The sequence below is a fragment of the Canis aureus genome, chromosome 8 (genome assembly GCF_053574225.1).
Source record: "Canis aureus isolate CA01 chromosome 8, VMU_Caureus_v.1.0, whole genome shotgun sequence".
In the NCBI taxonomy this organism is placed as follows: domain Eukaryota; kingdom Metazoa; phylum Chordata; class Mammalia; order Carnivora; family Canidae; genus Canis; species Canis aureus.
Window position 1 is genome coordinate 5,709,287 of NC_135618.1, and position 19,426 is coordinate 5,728,712.

The window sequence follows — 19,426 nt, forward strand, 5'->3', positions numbered from 1 at the left end:
ATTTGTTTTTAATTTAAAAGTTAAAGCAGATTGGTAGTTGCCAGAGGCTGGGGAGAGAGAGAAATTAGGAGTAAAGGCTTAATGCATACAGGGTTTTATTTTGGGGTGATGAAAATATTTTGGAAATAGATAGAGGTGGTTGTAAAACACTGTGAATGTACTAAAGGCCACTGAATTGTTGTATGTTTTGTGAACTTTACCTCAAAACAAACAAACAACTTAAGCAGAGGAGTAGTCAGAAAAAGAAAAAAAAAAAAAAAGTTCAACGTTCTTCCATAGTGAGCTCTACCATTTACATGCCCCCGTTCCCAAAAGACAGTCCAAAGAGACAGTCTCTTTGTCTCTCCGCCTAATTCTAGAGTCTCAAGGAGAGATACGTCAGTTATGTGTTGCCATAATAATTCTCCCTAAAATCCAAAGCAAAATTCAAGGATATGCTATCATGAGTATTTATCCGTTGCTCATGTGTCCACGCGCTGGTTATAGGCGGCTTGACTGAGCACGGGTTTTATCCAGGTCTGTCCCAGATGTCTCTCCCTGTCCTGGGGCCAGCAGCTACCTGAGCCCTGTTCTTCTCATGGACGAAGGCTAGGAGCTCAAGAGGACAGGCCCCAACTCCACATGCCCATTTAAAGCCTAGGTTCAAGCTGTACCCCTGACATTCCATGGCCAAGTCACATAGCTGGGTCCACCTCTGATGGAAGGACCACAAAGTTACTTGGCAAAGGGCATGGATACAGAAAGCATCATGAATTCGGAATCCATGCAGTCTGCCACGAGAGAGAATGTGGTTGGCCCTTTTTGGATCAAATGGCCACCACTGGTCTAAGCAAATGTGGGGGTCATGTTCCATTAATATAAACATAGCTGCCAGGTCCCCTACTCAGGATGGGGAACAGAAAAGGCAATCACTTATGAACTGGATGGATACCATAGAAAGTACTTACGCAACTCATGGAAATCTGGAAAAAAAAAAAAAAACTGGCTTAAAATCTCTATTCTTCCACATGAGCTCCCGAGCGTTTGCATATGAGCTGCTGTACACTCGTACACGCACGTAAATGCCTACACGCTCACTCACACATTCCATCATCACTGTTAAAACTTTTTATCCTGAAAGCAGAGAAAGATTACCTGGAATTAGCGAGATCTTACACCGCACTCAAGTTGCTAGTGTTGCTTTTTTCGTCATAGTCATTATATTCTCAGTCTAACAAAAGAGTTGCACCTGCAGCTACGAAGAGATGGGAACCTGAATCATGAAGCCTTTAATCTATAGAATGTCATAAAATTAAGCATCAGCAGGTTTGATTGATAACCAGGCAAACTGGACACAATTCTTTATTGGATTCCAGTCTCTTATATAATTTCCTAAGAGGCCCAAAGGCCAAGATTAGATGGTACAGTCGCAGCATCTTCTCCTAGTTCCACCTGCGCGTCTTCTTCTTTACTTGTGATTTTTAAAATTAATGCTCTGGTAAGTCAGATTTTGATATTTCCCAAGCACGCTCACCTGAAGTCTGCTTGGAAGCAGAGGTTAAGAGTGTGAGCTGTGGAATCACACCGACCTCAGGTTCAATCTCAGCTTTGCCCTTTACCAGCCCAATGACCTTGGACAAGTTACTTGCGTCTAACACCTAAAATAAAGATAATAATACCAGCTTTTAGGATCACCGTTGAGGGAAGCGGTATCGTCACAGGAGTGAGTGATTGATCAAAAGAGGCCGAGAGACCCCAGCAAAAACTCCAAGTGCCCGTAATGTAGTAGTCACACACCTTACCACGTAATCACAGCTACACTCGAAGCAGGGCCTTCAAGAACCCAGAAAAAGATAAACCACGGCTCATGAAGCTGCCCGAGTGGGGTGGTCCTTCTGATAGCCTCATGACCCCTCACAACGGTCACGGACACCGCGAAGCCTTTGTCTCTCTGCTTGGTTCAGGTTTCTCCTAACCATATAGCACATCCCAAGTGTTTGCGGGGGGGGGGGGGGCATCGAGGGCCAGTTTGGTAGTCGTACCACCCCTCCAGCAAGTTCAGTCTCTGAGCTGCTTGAAATCACTCCTATGTTGATGAATAAAGCATGTAGCTAAGCAGTAAGAGGCCCTAAGGGAGGGACCATGTGTGTTTTAGTCCCAACCGTACTCCTAGCATGTAGCAGGGCGGCTGGCATTAAGTCGACGTGTAATAAATATTTGTTTCACAGGCAAAGAATCGGATAAATGGGCTCCATAAATCATAATTATTACTAATTCGGGGCATAAATCGGTGAAAAAGCTTTAGCTATCTTCACTGTGCTCTCCATGCATGTACCTCCGACTAGCGAGGGCCCCCGCGAGCTGGGCGCTATGTCCAACTCCGGGTAGTCAGCGCAGTGAGGCCGAGCAAGCGGGTGTTCCAATTTGTATAGATGAGGAAACCGAGCCTCAGCAGGAAGAAGTAGCTTTCCCAAGCTTGGGGAGGCAGAGCTGGGCTTCTCACCCAAGACTCCTCTGTGCTTTCTGAATTTCTCTGGCACAGGAGGTGGCACCTTTCAGAGGCCTGGTATATTGTGCCAATACTTGTATTTGCTGGGCTTCTTCTGGAAGCCAGTCAGGGAAAGAATTCCGCTACTTCTCCTTCCACCTGCCTTTTCAGCTTTTAGATAGAAAGACGGAGCCAGTGAGGCCAGAGAGCCACAGGTTCTCAAAGTCAGAGGGTCTAGGGATACAGGAACTGATGGAGCGACTGCAGCAGGGCCATGCGTCTCGCAGCCTGGAAGATGGGCTCACAACGTGCGCCGCACGAACTTTTGCGAGTACCAATGCCCAGGGCCGGTTACACCCAAACCCACGGAGGTGGCAGCCAGACATCAGAAGCTTTTCAAAGTTTCCCAGATAGCTAGATAGATAGATAGATAGATAGATAGATAGATAGATGATAGATAGATAGATAAATTAGAAATAGAAATAGAAATAGAAATAGAAATAGAAATAGAAATAGAAATAGAAATAGAAATAAATAGAAATAGAAATAAATAGAAATAGAAATAGAAATAAATATAAATAGAAATAGAAATAGAAATAAATAGAAATAGAAATAAATATAAATAGAAATAGAAATAGAAATAAATAGAAATAAATAGAAATAGAAATAAATAGAAATAGAAATAGAAATAGAAATAGAAATAGAAATATAGAAATAGAAATAAAGTTTCCGGGATGATTCCAATACACCTCCAAGTCCGAGAAGCATGCTAGAAGGGAATGCTCCCGTGCTCACCTGCCCCTCACTTTGGGGGCCTGGGGTGCAACCGATGGCATACACGGAAGAGAAACGTGAGCCCACAGGTGACACAGCAGCTGTGACCAAAGGATACCATCCTGAAGGCTGATGACCTGTGTGGTGTCTCCAAGAAATCCTTACAACGTGCTAATAACTGCTCATCTAAAAGGCATTTGAACTCATTAAAAAAAAATCACAGAGGGTGTGACTTTTATTTTAGTCTGGCCTCATGCTTTTAAAAAGAAAAAACGGGAACAAGATTTGGCCTGTGCAAATCCTGCCTCACGTATGCTCCCAATTCTGGGCCTCTCAGCCCTCCCAGTGCCTTAAAAACGGTGCATTCATTTTTCAATTTTTGGTCCTGACCTTCGTAGCCTGTAGTCTCACAATGCATTATTTGATGGGGGTTTTGGTTCTTGTTTATTTGCATCTTTGTTCTCACGATTGCTGTTCTCCTTCATAAAATCAATGTCAAGGTGGGGAGATGTCATGTCACTCTCTCCGCAAAGTGGTAGGGACCCGCTGCTTCCTACTGAAACCACAGATTGTTGAACTGTGAGATTGAGGAAGGCGCTCCTGAAGTCTTGCCTCTTTTAAAATATTTTGCGTCTCTAGATATATTTGGAAAACTAAGCATGTGGCACTTGCTCCTCCCACCGGGTATGAAACCTCTCCCATCTTGTACATGGATTACATCATGTAAATTTAGAAATGACAAAGTGATACACAACCTTTCAGATGCGACAACCAATTAGTGTCTGTGTGGGGCTGGGCTCTGAGAATAGAACGCTATGACCCAGTTAGCTGTCCAGGAGAAGAAACCCAGCGATCCGGTGACTGCAACTGTAAAACAGACACGCTCGGAATTAATTTCTCACATTACGGGAAGGGTCCATCAAAGGGTTCCTTTAAATAGAAAGCTTGCCTAGCGCATTTGGAATGCAATTCAACTTTTAGAAGTTGAATGTAAGTTAAAAAATTTTCATTTACACACAGTTTTTCCGGAATGCAGCAACTGTGGAAGACGATAGCATCCTGGAAACTGAGGTTCCCAGGAAGAAAGGAAGAAGAAAAAAAAAAAAAAAAAAGGAGAGCAGTTGGGGGGTGAGGATCGTAGCCATTTGCTGTCCTGGAGCAGAATGTTTATCAAGTAGCAGCAAGAGTGTCTCCCTGTCACCCAAGGTCAATACCCCCCCCCCGTACCCCCTCTCCCAAGTGCTTCTTTGTACTGAAACTCCCTTAAATGTGTCCTTGTCTTGCGCTCCCTTCTTCATCCCCATTTATTTCTCTTGCCAGCTCCCTGCCATCAGCAGCTTCAACCCCGTGCTTGGGACCACTTTAAACTCCCCCTACCTTGCTTCTCTCGTCTTCATGGGTTTTGTTGTGATTTCACACATCCCCTGGCTCCAGCCTCTCGTTCACACGCACGAAGACGCTCACCTTATACACACGCATTCGCAGGCACGCGCACGACTGATCCCCAGTCTGCACGTCCCACCCTGACCTTGACCCTTGTGCTTCCTCTAATTTCTCCCCCATTCTACCTTCCTAATGGCCTTCATCGGCTTACCCCTCTAGTGCCAGCAAATAACCCTCCTTCCGTAGAACTCCAATTCCATCCTTACCCTACTTTAAAACCACCAGTCATTTTCCATTACCTCTAAAATTAAGTGAAGTCATGTCATCGTGGAATCCCAAATGATCAACGGCACATTTTCCAGTTCCACCTCCCCCTGAGCATCGTGGGTCCCATCGGTTCTGAGCAGAGAGTGATACAGTCATTTCTTCTCTTCTCAAATGAGTGCTGAACTTCCTACAGGGTTTTGGACAATCCCACAAAATACAGAATCATCCTGCACAAGATGACAACAGCATCCCTGGTCGCGCACACTACAGACGAACTACAAGTTCTTCTCTATCCCATACCTACCTCGTGTTTAACTTACTGTTAACCTCTCCCCATATCCTATTTTTTTTTAGCCTTGACACCCTGCCCAATCTTGTCAAAATATTAACAAGCCTTCAGTAATAGCTCCATCAGCTTAATCACTACATCGTGAGGGACCTTTTCTGGAGCCACCCCATCCCCGTCTATACCTTACCAAGGGCCACAGTATTTTGTCCCACTTTATGCACTTATTTTGTCTAATAATTATTTTTTTAAGATTTTTTTTTTCATGAGAGACACAGAGTGAGAGGCCAGAGACACAGGCAGAGGGAAAAGCAGGCTCCCTGCTGGGAACCCCATGCGGGGACTCGATCCCAGGACCCCGGGATCCCACCCTGGACCGAAGGCAGACACTCAACCGCTGAGACACCAGGTGTCCCATTATTTATCTTTTTATTTCTCCATTAGCTCAGACGTGCTTCCAGGACAGAAATTGCCTTCTCTTTTGTATTTATGTAGGTGCCTACACTATCTCGTTTATAATTTAACTGTACGTGGTGAATACTAAAAATATTTATTTATAATAAGTCAGAGGAATCATTAGTCGGGCTCTGAACACTGTGCTTTGTCTCTCTGCATTTTAAGTGAGTGAGACTCTGGCGCTCAGAGTTTGCGACCCTACATTCCTATCAGGTCAGATACGTTCTTACCCAAAAATAATGAACCACCAGATAATGTTGCCTCTCTGTCACATGTAGAGCATTAAAAGTTTACCTATTTCTTCTTAATGAACAAAAGATAAAATGGAGGTACCTGAATTTGTGAGGAGAGAAGTGAGTGATGCATTCATTCCCAGCGTGTGAAAGAAAAAAGAGAGATTGCTTTGAGTTGAGGTGGTCAGGAGAGGTCTCAATGAAGAGGCAGCTGATGGAGATGCGGTCCAGGTGTAAAGAGAACAGGAGGGACAAACAGGAAATAATGATTGCAAACTTTGTTTTCCTTCTTTCCAAAAAATAATAATAATAAAAATTAAAATAAAAAAATTTTAAAAAGACGTCCCTTCCCCAACTGATCTGTAATAGTAATTACTTTATTCATCAAGGAGCTGCATTTAGATAGACCTTTTCTCACTATTTCTATTCCATTGGAATATTTGCTTATCCCTATGTAAATAGCACACAATTTTAATTGCAACAGCATTTTATTTTATTTTTTGAAAGAATTTATTTATTTATTTATTTATTTATTTATTTATTTATGACACAGAAAGAGAGGCAAGAGACACAGGCAGAGGGAGAAGCAGGCTCCATGCAGGGAGCCCAATGTGGGACTCGATCCTGCGTCTCCAGGATCACGCCCTGAGCCAAAGGCAGATGCTCATCCACTGAGACATCCAGGCCTCCACGCAGCAGCATTTTTAAAAAGATTTTATGTATGTATCTGAGGGGGGGGGGGGCAGGGAAGAGTACAGAGGGAGAGTGGGAGGGAGAAGAAGGCTCCTGCCAACCAGGGAACCCCACGTGGGGCTCAATCCCAGGACCCTGAAATCATAACCTGAGCCAAAGGCAGACACTTAACCGACTGAGCCCCCCGGGCGCCCCCAATAGCATTTTCAAAGTCTTGATCTCTAGGAGGTGATGTCTCATCTTGGCTATTTTTTATTTTTCCTGGCTTTCACTCTTCCATATAGTTTTTATGATCAGCTTGCATTTTCTGCACGCACACAAAAAATTAAGATTTTGATTACAGATTTTTTCAAGTTTATTTTTTATTTTTTTAGTAGTCTCTGCAAGCAATGGGAGGTTCAAACTCATAACCCTGAGATCAAGAGTCTCATGCTCTTCTAAATGAGCTAGCCAGGCACCCCAGATTATAGATATTTTAAACTTAAAGATCAATAAGGGAAGATCTGACATCCTTATGATACTGGGTCTCTCCTCTCATGAACTTAATGCATTTTTGCATTTATTTAAATATTCTTTAATATCTTCTAGTTGGTTTTTATAATTTCTCTGTAAGGTTCTAATATACCTTTTGTCATATTGATTGCTGAAGTAATTTTAATTCATTGCTACTGTATTGTTTTATTCTCTGTAGATTTTTCTTTTTTTTGTCAACCTACCTTTTTATTGTTGTTTTACTTTGGATTTTTTGAATATGCACTGTTTTTCTTTTTTTTATTTCAAAAAGTTGAAATTTTTATTTAAATTCAATTTAATTAACATACAGTATTTATTAGTTTCAGAGGTAATTTAGTGATTCATCAGTTGCATACAATACCCAGTGCTCATCATATCAAGTACCCTCCTTAATGCCCATCACCCAGTTACCCCATCCCCCCACCCACCTCCCTTCCAGCAACCCTCAGTTGGTTTCCTATAGTTAGGAGTCTCTAAAAAAAAAAAAAAAAAAAATCTCTCTAGCTTGTCTCCTGTTTTGCTCTTATTTTTCCTTCCCTCCCCCCTTTGTTTATCTGCTGTGTTTCTTAAATTCTACATATGAGTGAAATCGTATGGTATTTGTCTTTCTCTGACTTATTTCACTCAGCATCATACCCTCTAGTTCCACCCACGTCGTTGCAAATGGCAAGATTTCATCCTTTCTTGATGGCTGAGTAATATTCCATCGTATATATAGACCACATCTTCTTTATCCGTTCATCTGCCAAAGGACATCTGGGCTCTTTCCATAGCTTGGCTCTTGTGGACATTGCTGCTGTAAACATTGGGGTGCCTGTGCCCCTTCAAATCTCTATGTTTTTATCCTTTGGGTAAATACCCAGTAGTGCAATCGCTGGGTCATAGGGTGGCTCTATTTTTAACTTTTTGAGAAACCTCCATACTGTTCTCCAGAGTGGCTGCCCCAGTGAGCATTCCCACCAACAGTGGAAGAGAGTTCCCCTTTCTCCACATCCTCACCAACGTCTGTTTCCTGAGTTAATTCTAGCCTGAATTTACACTGTTTTTCTATTCTTGGTTAGGTCCCCTAGAAACTTTAACACATTCAACTTAGCAGACTCTATATTTAATATATTTGTTATTAAAAAAAGAATATCTCCCAAACAAAAGGTTTTTGAGCATTTTAGTTGCAAATCATTCCTCCCAAATTACATGATATTTCTGTCAATTATTTTAGTTTCATTGTGATTTTTCTAATTCTACACATAGATATTACTTTAATGATTTATCTAGCTATGGTTCATTTAGACTTAGCCAATTAACTGTTCCATTATTAATTGCACTTACATTTCACACCTTCCTCCTAGATCATTTTCCTTTTCTTCAAATACATCTTTAAAAATTCCTTTAACATGACTCTGTTAGAAGTAAGCATGTGAAAACACCCTTATTTTCCATTTCTTGAAATATACTTTAGTGAATATAGGACTTGAGGTGTGTAATTATTTTTCCCCATACCTTCGAGATGCATTCAACATATTTCTGACTTTTCTTGCTGCTGTTAAGTTTTCATCTGTGGATCTAATTATTTATACCCTTTATAACTGCTGTTAGCACTTCTCTTTGTCTTTTGTATCCCACATTTAACTATGTGTATATAGTTTTAACGGATTTAATTTATCTTACTTGGAATTTGTTGGGGGGTCCAGCATCTGAGAATTGCTGTCTTTTATACATTCTAGATAATCCCTCACCAGTACCTTTTCTAATATTTCTGTACCCCATCCTCTTTATTTTCCCTTTCTGGAACTCTAGATGTATTTTAGATCTTCTCACTCTATTTTTCATATTCCTCAATCTCTTTATATATATATATATATATATATATATATATATATATATATATATATACACATACACATATATATACCATTTACTTTTTCTATGATGCCTTCTGGTAATTTCTTCAAATCTATATTCCAGTTCACATATTCTCTTATTAACTGAATCTAATATATATTTCCCACCATTTACTTTTTCTATGATGCCTTCTGGTAATTTCTTCAAATCTATATTCCAGTTCACATATTCTCTTGTTAACTGAATCTAATATATATTTCCCACCATTTATTTTTTCTATGATGTCTTCTGGTAATTTCTTCAAATCTATATTCCAGTTCACATATTCTCTTATTAATTGAATCTCATATATATTTCCCACCATTTACTTTTTCTATGATGCCTTCTGGTAATTTCTACAAATCTATCTTCCAGTTCACATATTCTCTTGTTAACTGAATCTAATATGTGGTCCTATTCATTGCATTTCTATTGCAACTTATTTCTAATTTCTATTCCATATCTACTAAATGTGTGTGTGACAGTTTTGAAAGTCTTATGTATCTTCCACATACTTTTAGTTGATAATTTTTTTCTTCAAACACATTTATTTTATATTCTATACCTGAATGCCTGTTATTTCTAATCTCTGCAGTCTTTATATGTACAATTGTGTAGTTTGTTGTTTCTGCTAATTCATGCTCCTGATTTCATCACATTTAGAGATTTTTGTTTCTATTTTTGAGCTCATTTTTTAGCTCATTTTCTTTGGAACTTTATCTCCAGCAAGTTTTTTGGCCTTAATTGGTGTAGGTTACTTCACAGATGCTTTGTGTTTGCTCTTGCTAATCATATAGGTACACTAACTCTACAGGACCACTTCAAAACTCCCACTAGAAGTTTTTTATAAAATAAATGTAGTACTATTTCTATTTTAAAACTTGTATCTTTGTGGATCATAGATGGGAGTTCTGAGGGAAAATACTTCATTTTTATTTTTATTTTTTCATTTTAAACCTGGAGCCAAGGACAAATGGACAGTTATCCTCTGCGTCTCTTTATGTACAGTAGGTTTTATTTTTCCTGGTTCACCCTGGAGTTGTCCTTTGCAGATTTTAGCTTCATACCAGTGTTTCTTATCTGATCTCCCACCTTACTGGAACCCAGGCTGTATTTCCCCCTGTATGGTTCAACAAAATGCAAGGTTTAGACCAACAGGAATCCGTATCTTCACAACATTTACATTGACCTGGAATTATAATTTTAACCAATCATTTACTTTTTCATTGGTATCTATACTAAGTACCATGAGAGCATAAACTTCTTTTCTTCTTTTTGATGCTGTCTCTCCAATACTTAAAACAATGTCAGGCATTTGGTAGGTGCTAAAAACCTATTTGTAGAATGAATGAATATCATGATAGGCCCTCACAAACATTAATGCTGTTTAATCTTCACAACAGTCTTGTGAGGTAAGCCTTGTGGTTTCCATTTTTCAAGTAAAACAGAGACTCAAATGATTTAATCAATTTGTATGAAACTATATAGTGGGAAAATGGTAGTTAATAGTTGAACCTGGGCCTGCTGGTAGAGCTTCCATTATACCATGCTGTCTCTGGAGAGTAGACTTGAGCAACATGTTTGAACCATCTATAGAAAAAACAGAAACTTGTATCCTCTGGTTTGGGCTTTGAGAATCAGCAGAGAGCTGCCTACTTCTAAAGTTCTAACAGCTCAAATGGAACATAGAGCACTCTCAGTCTATAGCCAATACAACCTTTGATTGCAGGGAAATTGTCCCTTCTCACTCCAACTACCTCTGATACTAGCCAGTTTACCTCAGTTTATGCCTGCTTGTGACAGACCCTTATAATCAGCTGCCTGCACTGATACAGACCTACCCTGAACACAGCGATCTCCATATCTGCTGCATCATGCACCAGCTTGCCATGGCCTAACCCTGCCCTCTCTACATTCTTTAATTGTGTCTCTGGAAGTCAGCCTGACTCCCTGGCCACATTTCAAAAGCCACAAAAACCAATCAGAACATTTAAAAAGATAAACTCTTCCCTTCTAGACACCATGGGACCAGTTTCGAGGATAATTCTACTTTAGTATGATTCCTTTATCAAATTAAATACATTACAAAACTAGGCCTTTTTTTTTTTTCATTTCTTCATTAAATATATTCTCTAGCACAGTAGTCAATCGCATTCACTGTATTTTAAGGAATTTTTAGCTGACATTTTCAAGCAGCAAATAGCCTATCTAATGATGAAAGTTTCAAGAATTTTTTAACCCAGGAAATGAAATATTCACTCATAAACACAGCCTTCCGGGTGCTTCCACATAGAAAGAATTGTAAGATTTATAAGTGTAAGGAGACAATAGAAAGATAGCATCTTCGGCTTCTGAACTGTCTCTTTGCTTACTAAAGATTGTTGATTCAAATATGGCATATAAAGAATTTACAGAAGCCCTTGGTGTATATCAGGGCATCACAGTAGCAGGCGACTGTCACATCAGCAATGCCTTCTGAGCTTGTAGAAAGAGTTGCCTTTTACTAACTCATTTGGTAAGTTCTATGGGCCTTGCTCTCATTGTTTGTGTTCTGAGAGCAAAACGCCACTTGCCTAATCGAAGGACAAGAAAACTTTTTTCCCCCCCGCAGGATAGTTATCACGTCCAGGATGTGTAATTTTTGTGACATTCACTTGCTGAAGGTCAGTTATCAAGCTCATTAAGGGTCTGCCTTGAAAAAAAAAAAAAAACTATAAAAGCCAAAGGAAGGCAGCTAGAACCCAAGCAAGTGCCATAACGCCTGTTGGTTGCCTTTGATCTCTGTCTGTCTAAGCTCAAATCCTTCTGAGGTGCCCATAAATCTTTCTCATTAACAAAAGCAGAAGATTTCTTAATGCCATAGGGTATGGGGTTGAGAGTGAAAGTATGCAGTTCACGTTGGTAGGAGGGTGTCAAAGTACTTGGTACGCCTCCTCGTGATGTCCCCAGATGTCATCCAATAAGGAGGAAAGAGTAAAGAAAGGGGGAGAGCGGGACCCCTGGGGGGCTCAGCGGTTGAGCACCTGCCTTCTACCCAGGGCGTGACCCTGGAGACCCAGGATCGAGGCCCACACCGGGGTCCCTGCATGGGGCCTGCTTCTCCCTCTGCCTGTGTCTCTGCCTCTGTGTGTGTGTGTGTGTGTGTGTGTGTTTCTCATGAATAAATAAATAAAATCTTAAAAAAAGAAAGAAAAAAAAAAAAAAAGAAAGAAAGAAAGAATAGAAAGTGGAGAGGGGTCTTGGAGGAAGTCAAAACTCTCCCAGGAAGGGCCAATCACTAGGCACAGCCATACCTCGCCAGCAGCCCTAGGGCCCCAGAGAGCGCTACAGTGGGATGAGCAAACAGCTCCCATGTGCACACGCACTCGCACACGCACGCACACCAGCGGCAGGCGGAGTCGACACGGATTGCTCGCGCCCTCTGCCCCTCCGCGGGAGGCATCCTGCAAGTCACCAGGCCCGCGGGCGGTCTAGGCCCAGGGCGGTGCTGCTGGGGGGCCGCGGGGCTGCAGCCGCCCGGCCCCTGCTCTCTGGCGCCACCTGGCGACCGGCTGGCGGTGCGCGCGGGGCCGCGGGGCCCTAACGTTAGGGACCTGCGCCCCCGCCCCTCCGCGGTCCCGCCCGGGCTTCCCAGGCCGCGGCTGCTGCAATACGTTTGCAGCAATAAGGGGCGGGGGGGGGGGGGGGGGCTGCTGGGGTCTCTAACAATTCAGAGACCAGAGCACTGATTTCTAAATAGATTCCTGAAGCAGCTCGTACAGTGGCTCTGCACAGCCTCACACACAGTCTAATTCCTCATAGGTGGGTGGTTTTGTTTTTTTTTTTTTTTTTCCTCCTTTTCACTTTTTTTGCACCTTCCACGCGGGCCAGTTCTAACCCTCACATCCTGCAAATATGGCAACGCACTTCCTTTGCCTTTGCTAGTATTTGAAACAGAAAGTTTCTTGTTAAAGAAGACATTTCCCAGGTTATTGTTTCTCATTTATCGCCTTGGCAACGATGAGATGGGAGTTTTTCTTGGTGTGGAGGTAAGCCGCTGAAATAAACTGAAAAAAAAAATCGTAGATCCAGACAAGAGATGATTCCTGTATCAACCGAAGTGGAATGAAACATCGCTACCGTTAATATTCATGGTATTAGCTGAGCATTTTCTATTAATGAGCAGATGTTTTAAAGGCCTCAGCCGCAAAGAAGTACAGGGGAAAAAAATTACTGATGGATGTGTTTACCTTCCTGAATCCTCTTCCAAAGAAACAGGGGGGAAAAAGGGGAAGGAATGAAGGAAGGAAGGAAGGAAGGAAGGAAGGAAGGAAGGAAGGAAGGAAGGAAAAGAAAAGAAAGAAAGAAAAGAAAGAGAGCGAAAGAAAGATTGATTCATTTCTTGGCTTCAATCAGGCACCACTTTGCCAGCCGGTGTTAAGTGCCCTCCTGCTTCTCCCTGGCTGCTAACACAGCCTAGCCCCTCGGGGAGGTAATGACCTACACGAGGCCATATTCATCGACAGCAATATTAACTTGGTCAAAAAAGGAAAATGGAAGATACATTATGTATTTTGATCACTTACTATGTTCCAGACACTATTGTGCATTTTTTTTTTCTCTGCCAGTCGTATCCCTGACTTATCACAATTCTTCTACAAGGTAGGAATCATTTATCAGCATTCTACAAATGAGAAAACTGGAGACCTGACAGGATAGATGGCCTGCCTAAGGCTTTGCAACTAGTAAACAATGGGGCGGACAGTGAGCCTACGCAAGTCTGACCCCAAAGCACCCTGGCTGCACCCTGGCTGCACCCTGGCTGCAGCAGGGTGAAGCGGGGAGCCGCTCTCACACTAACCAGCTGTGTGGCGTGGACACATCCCCTCCTGACCTGGGTTCCAGGGTTCTCCTCTCTCTCAGGCATGTAAACTGGACCCTTGCTACTCCGGGTGTGGCCCACGTCCCAGCAGCAGGAGCTTGTTACAAGTCCAGACTCCCAGGCCCCACTGGGACCTACTGAATCACAATCTGCATTTTAACGCTGGTGAATGTACATTAAAATGTAAGCAGCACAGGACCTACCAATCTCTGCGAACCCTTCTAGCTCTAGTGCATTTAGAAGGCCCTCCCTCTTATCTCTCTATTTCTAAACCCCACTCCTCAAGGTTGCATCATTTCTCCTTCCAAGCTTTCCCAATCCCATCTTTATGCTTGATGAGAAGCTGTTTCTCTGTTCTAACCAAAGTTTCATTTACCCTATTACCATTTTCTACTTAGTACCATGTCTATGCTGTGTAAATTCCTTGAGGGACAGAACCACCCATATTAAATAATTTTATACCTGTAACACCAACTGGCCTAGTACATTACGCTAAACAAACATGCTGAAAGAAATGTTAAATAAATCATTATCTGAATTTAATTACGGATACCACATAGTGCTCTGAGTGTAAGACCCCCATGTTACTAGTATCTCAAAGCAAGCACACTTCAAGAGTTCTTTAAAAATGGACCCAAAGAAGCTTGCAAATTGCACATGTAAGAGCAGTTTTCAAACTTCCTCACCCCATTCCTACCTTTTTAGCACACATACGTATCAAAGATTTCATTAAGACCAAGCTCAACTCCAAAGTTTTCTCTCCCAGGAAGTCTCCCTGGATGCCCTCAGCTGGTTAAATGCCCATCATCATGTTTGTTGCCATCTTATCCTGTGGGTACTTCATTAAAGCATACAAACTATATTACAATCATTATAATTACATCGCCCCCCCCCCCACGCAGACACACATATTGAATACTCTCAAGGTCAGGAATTGTGTCTTTCATTTTTACCTTCTTAATATTTATCACAATGCTTGACATATAGCAAGTGGTAGGTATTTGTATATTGAATCAATCAGTCAATCAACCAGTGCAAATGTTCTTATTCCAAAGTTTCTTTTTTTTGCTCCACACAAGGGTTCATTGACCCCAAGAACATGGAGAAGCACTGCCTGTGGTGAGATTTAAGCCATGATGACATCCCCTAACAGCATGGCACTTTGATTTAGTGTCACATGAGCTAGTCATCTAGGCATATAAGCCCTGAGACTTAGGAACTCAAGTGCCTTTGGGATATCCAAGATTGAAAATTAAATCAATGTTGATTTCGTCTCTCAGTAAGTTAGTCACCCATTCATTCAATAAGCACAGAGTGCCTGCATTGTGCCAAGGGTTTGCTAGGGATTGGGGATGTCAAGAAAAGTGCACAGTACAATCTTTCCTTTCAGCAGTCTAGTCTTGGAAACAGACCCCAAATATATTATAATAAAATGTGATACATACAGGAATGGGCATAATCTCCTGGATCATGAGAACACAGAAGGAGGTATCACTGAGACTGAGGAGAAATAGGCCATTCATTGGCCTTAGAGGTATGTGCAACAGGTCCTCGCATTTGTCCTTTTCCGGAAAAGACACTGAATTTGGGGAGGAAGAACACAACCGGGCAATGAATCTGTACTAAGGAGGAGAAACACTGAAAACAGAACAGAAGATGAGGAAAGTTGGTGGCGAAGAGACTCATTAGCAGCACGGATCTAAATCTAAACAGGGTTTATAGGAGAAAGAGAAATAAACAAGTGCAGATAATCTCTTGAGCTCATATCATCCCTCAGGATGGTCTACTCTCTAAAAGGACCCTATGCTTTTACTTTCCCAATATTTAAAAGGAAAACAGAACAGGGAACACCACATCTGGGTGACTACTTAATGGCTGATAGAATGGCCAACAGATGTTGGCGAGGATGTGGAGAAAATGGAACTCGTGCACCGTCGGTGGGAATGCGAACTGGTGCATCCGCTGTAGAAGACAGTATGGAAGGTCTCAGAAAGTTAATAATAGAACGACCCTACAGTCCAGCAATCACACTACTGGATATCTACCCAACGAATACAAAAACACTAATTCAAAGGGATACATGCATCCGATGTTTATAGCCGCATTATGTACAATAGCCACGATGTGGAAACAGTCCAAGTGTCCACTTGAACTGTTGATAGAATGGTACATGAATGGATAAAGAAGATGTAGCATATATACATATGGATAAATAATATAAATTATTGGAATATATACTGGAATATAAGTCATTGGAATATATATATCATTATATATATTTTTATAAAACATGAATAATATTCCATTATTTATGTACATCTATAATGGAATATTATTCGGCCATAAAAAAGACTGAACTCTTGCCATTTGCAGTGACACCAGTGGAGCTAGAGAGTATCATGCTAAGCAAAATAAGTTGGAGAAAGACAAATACCATATGATTGCACTTGTGTGGAATTTAAGAAACAGAACATATGAGCAAAGGGAAAGAGAGAGAGAGATACACCAAGAAACAGACTCTTAATTATAGAGAACCAACTGACGGTTACCAGAGGGGAGGTGGGGGGGCTGAGTGAAGTAAGTGAAGGGGGTTAAGGACGTCACTTACAATGAGCACCAGGTGTTGTATGCAAGTGTTGAATCACTGTATTTTACACCCGGAACTAACGTTGCACTCCATGTTAACTAACTGGAATTTAAATAAAAACTTAGAAAATAGATAAAGCAGGCATAGGGGGCCAGTGTGCACCAGCATGCTTTTCTGCTCTATAGCTTTACAGCAAGAAATCAAAAGCCTTCGGAGAACACCGACAGCGAGTTCAGGGAGAACCTGGCCCAGGACAGGTGTCCTGTAGAAGAGCGGCTTGGGAGAAAGGGGATGATCTGTTGCTAAACGGAGTGGAGGTTGGTGTGCTACACTAGAAAAGCGTGTGTACTTTAGGAGCCAAGGATATTTGCGTTCAAATCCCAGTTCTGCCTCCTAGGAGCAGTGCGAACTTGGGCCCGAGTTTGCTAAAGTAGGTATCATGATATTACTTTGGCTAGTTTTTGCAAGGATTTGGAGAACATACATATAAACCAGTTAATATTATCCCAGGGAAGCTTGTGTTGTTTTGTCTTAAACTAGACATAACTGTCTGCTCTTTTATCGTCCTACCCAGAAATAGGTAAATACCTTTCTGAGGCTGAGAAAGTGTATGTCTGCCTGGAATTCAGAATCCTAATTCAGGCACTCTGTTCTCCTTTTTATCACTTATTCTCTTTGAGATAGTAGGACATTCCTTTTTCTCATTAAATAGCAGCTTTACCCATAAATTTCTCATAGCTCTTCTCCACCTATCTACATTACTTGTTTGTCGAATTCAATAATGTTGGTTGGCCATTCCCTAGTCAAGTTGCCATTTGAATTAAAGTCAGGGTTTCTGGTTGTTGTCTATCTGGCGGCTATTTCCATGAAAATGACAGAAATCAGGGGAAATTACGCTCAAGGATTTCAATTTTCCTTTTTTTTTTTTGTAAGCCCTGAGAAGAAAACTACAGTTAATTGTGAATATGCCTGATAAATGCTAGAGTACTACGTGAAAGTGGAAAAGATTTAAAATGCTTCAGAAACAACAAATCAAGATACACTGTTTTTATCCAAATAAACATTTCTGTACTATTAAAAAAAATCATCCTTTGTTGTTCAAGGAAAGATGAGGCTAACATTTCCTTCAATAATATTTTACCAAATCATCCAGAGAAGAAAAATGGAATCATCAAATAAATAAAATAAAAATTGATGACAAAACACCATGTTAAGAGGCTGGTTGTTATTTTTGACATATGACATATGGTAAGGAATAGAGTATTTGCTTTTCTTAAAAATTTTTATTTATTTATGATAGTCACAGAGAGAGAGAGAGGCAGAGACATAGGCAGAGGGAGAAGCAGGCTCCATGCACTGGGAGCCCGACGTGGGATTCGATCCCGGGTCTCCAGGATTGCGCCCTGGGCCAAAGGCAGGTGCAAAACCGCTGCGCCACCCAGGGATCCCGGAAGAGAGTATTTGACTATGAAAAGTACCTATGAACTACTTTCTGATATTAAGTGATCTGAAGTTCATATTTTTTTAGGATTTTATTTATTTATTCATGAGAGACACAGAGAGAGAGGCAGAGAGATAGGCAGAGGGAGAAGCAGGCTCCATGCAGGGAGCCCGACGTGGGACTTGATCCCAGGACCCTGGGATCACGACCTGAACCAAAGGCAGACGCTCAACCACCGAGCCACCCAGGTGGCCCAGAAGCTCATATTTTTAAAATTAGTTTTCTGCCGCTTGTATATTCTTTGGCTATTTTTCTTTCTTTTTTGAAGCATGAACAATTCTGAGTTTAAAGACTACTTAGAAAAGTTAAACTACATTATTCACCTGCAGATTTTTCCTGAGTTCTTTAGCACAAAGGACAATAAATTCCCATCCTTTTTCTTATATCTAAATGGAAAGGGGGAAAAAAGAGATAATTGAAATACTATCAAGATTCTTGTATTTTTTTTCAATTACTGCCCATTGAATGAGGCCCTTGCACTATAATTTGTCCCAAAGTACAAAGATCTATGTGCTACATTTATTTAAGTAAATTCCTCTTTATCTTAGGGAAACATAGGAAGTTGAGCAGTATACAAAGTTTAATTGACTATGGCTAGAATTGGAAAGTTCATGGAATTAATCACCTCTCTCACAAATATGCATTGAGCTCCTACTGGGTACATAGAACTGTTGTCTAGCCCTATCCAGGGAGCACCCCATATTTGATAGCTAGTCCTCCATATACCCTCTGGGCAAACTGAATACATTGCCTTTTGCTCTTTCCTCCCTCTTTATTCCCCCCCCCCTTTTTTTCTTTACCTAGAAGATTACCAGTATTTTACGTATAGATGAGAAAAGCTGATGCATGCATCATGCTCCCTCATTCGTCTAGTCCTTTCAACTCTCCTATTCCTACTGCTGATTCTTTTGCTCTTTCTTTAGGTTGTTCCACTGGTGATATATTCATCTAACATTTATTAAGCATCTGCTATGTCCCAGATCCTGTAGTCAGTATTGCCAATACAAAGATGGATAACATCTCTTCTTAGCCCTGATAGAATGCAGTCTAGTGAGGAGGTCAGAGGAGCAAACCAGAAGCCAGGAGTAGGGTGCTCTGAAATCTGGGGAAGGTCCAAAGAAGCTTCCTGAAGACAATGCTACCCAACTTGAATCTGGGAGAATTAGCCAAAAAGAGAAGGGAAGGAAAGGCATATCAGAGAAAGAAAGCAACAAGAACCAAAGTAAAGAGTTGGGAACCTGAGTGATACATCTGGGGATCAGCAAACAGTTGGGGGGACATAGTAGAAGAGATGAATAGAGATTTACAACGGGCAGAAGTAGAAATAAGAGAAGAACACGGGGATCCCTGGGTGGCGCAGCGGTTTGGCGCCTGCCTTTGGCCCAGGGCGCGATCCTGGAGACCCGGGATCGAATCCCACGTCGGGCTCCCGGTGCATGGAGCCTGCTTCTCCCTCTGCCTGTGTCTCTGCCTCTCTCTCTCTCTCTCTCTCTATGTGACTATCATAAATAAATAAAATTTAAAAAA

General features: G+C 41.4%; 1 protein-coding gene and 1 long non-coding RNA gene across 7 annotated transcripts in view; one reads left to right on the plus strand and one right to left on the minus strand.

Moving 5' to 3' along the window:
• Positions 1-19,426, plus strand: part of TNNI3K (TNNI3 interacting kinase) — a 284,328-nt gene that overhangs the window by 233,099 nt on the left and 31,803 nt on the right. Inside the window, exons 24-25 of one of the 6 annotated variants that reach the window (XM_077905045.1) lie at positions 16,584-16,715; positions 17,332-17,576. The exons of 4 other annotated variants lie outside the window; for them this stretch is intronic. In XM_077905045.1, the coding sequence (XP_077761171.1) occupies positions 16,584-16,704 (121 nt within the window). In that variant the 3' untranslated portion in view covers positions 16,705-16,715; positions 17,332-17,576. Of the gene's footprint in view, positions 1-16,583; positions 17,582-19,426 lie in introns of those variants that run through there. One more of the 6 variants, XM_077905044.1, reaches the window with a different exon arrangement.
• LOC144318001 (uncharacterized) lies at positions 3,996-6,137 on the minus strand. Its single transcript, XR_013383863.1, has 3 exons — positions 5,967-6,137; positions 4,924-5,078; positions 3,996-4,108 (listed from the first exon to the last, which is right to left on the minus strand). It is a non-coding gene; the product is annotated as an uncharacterized LOC144318001 (long non-coding RNA).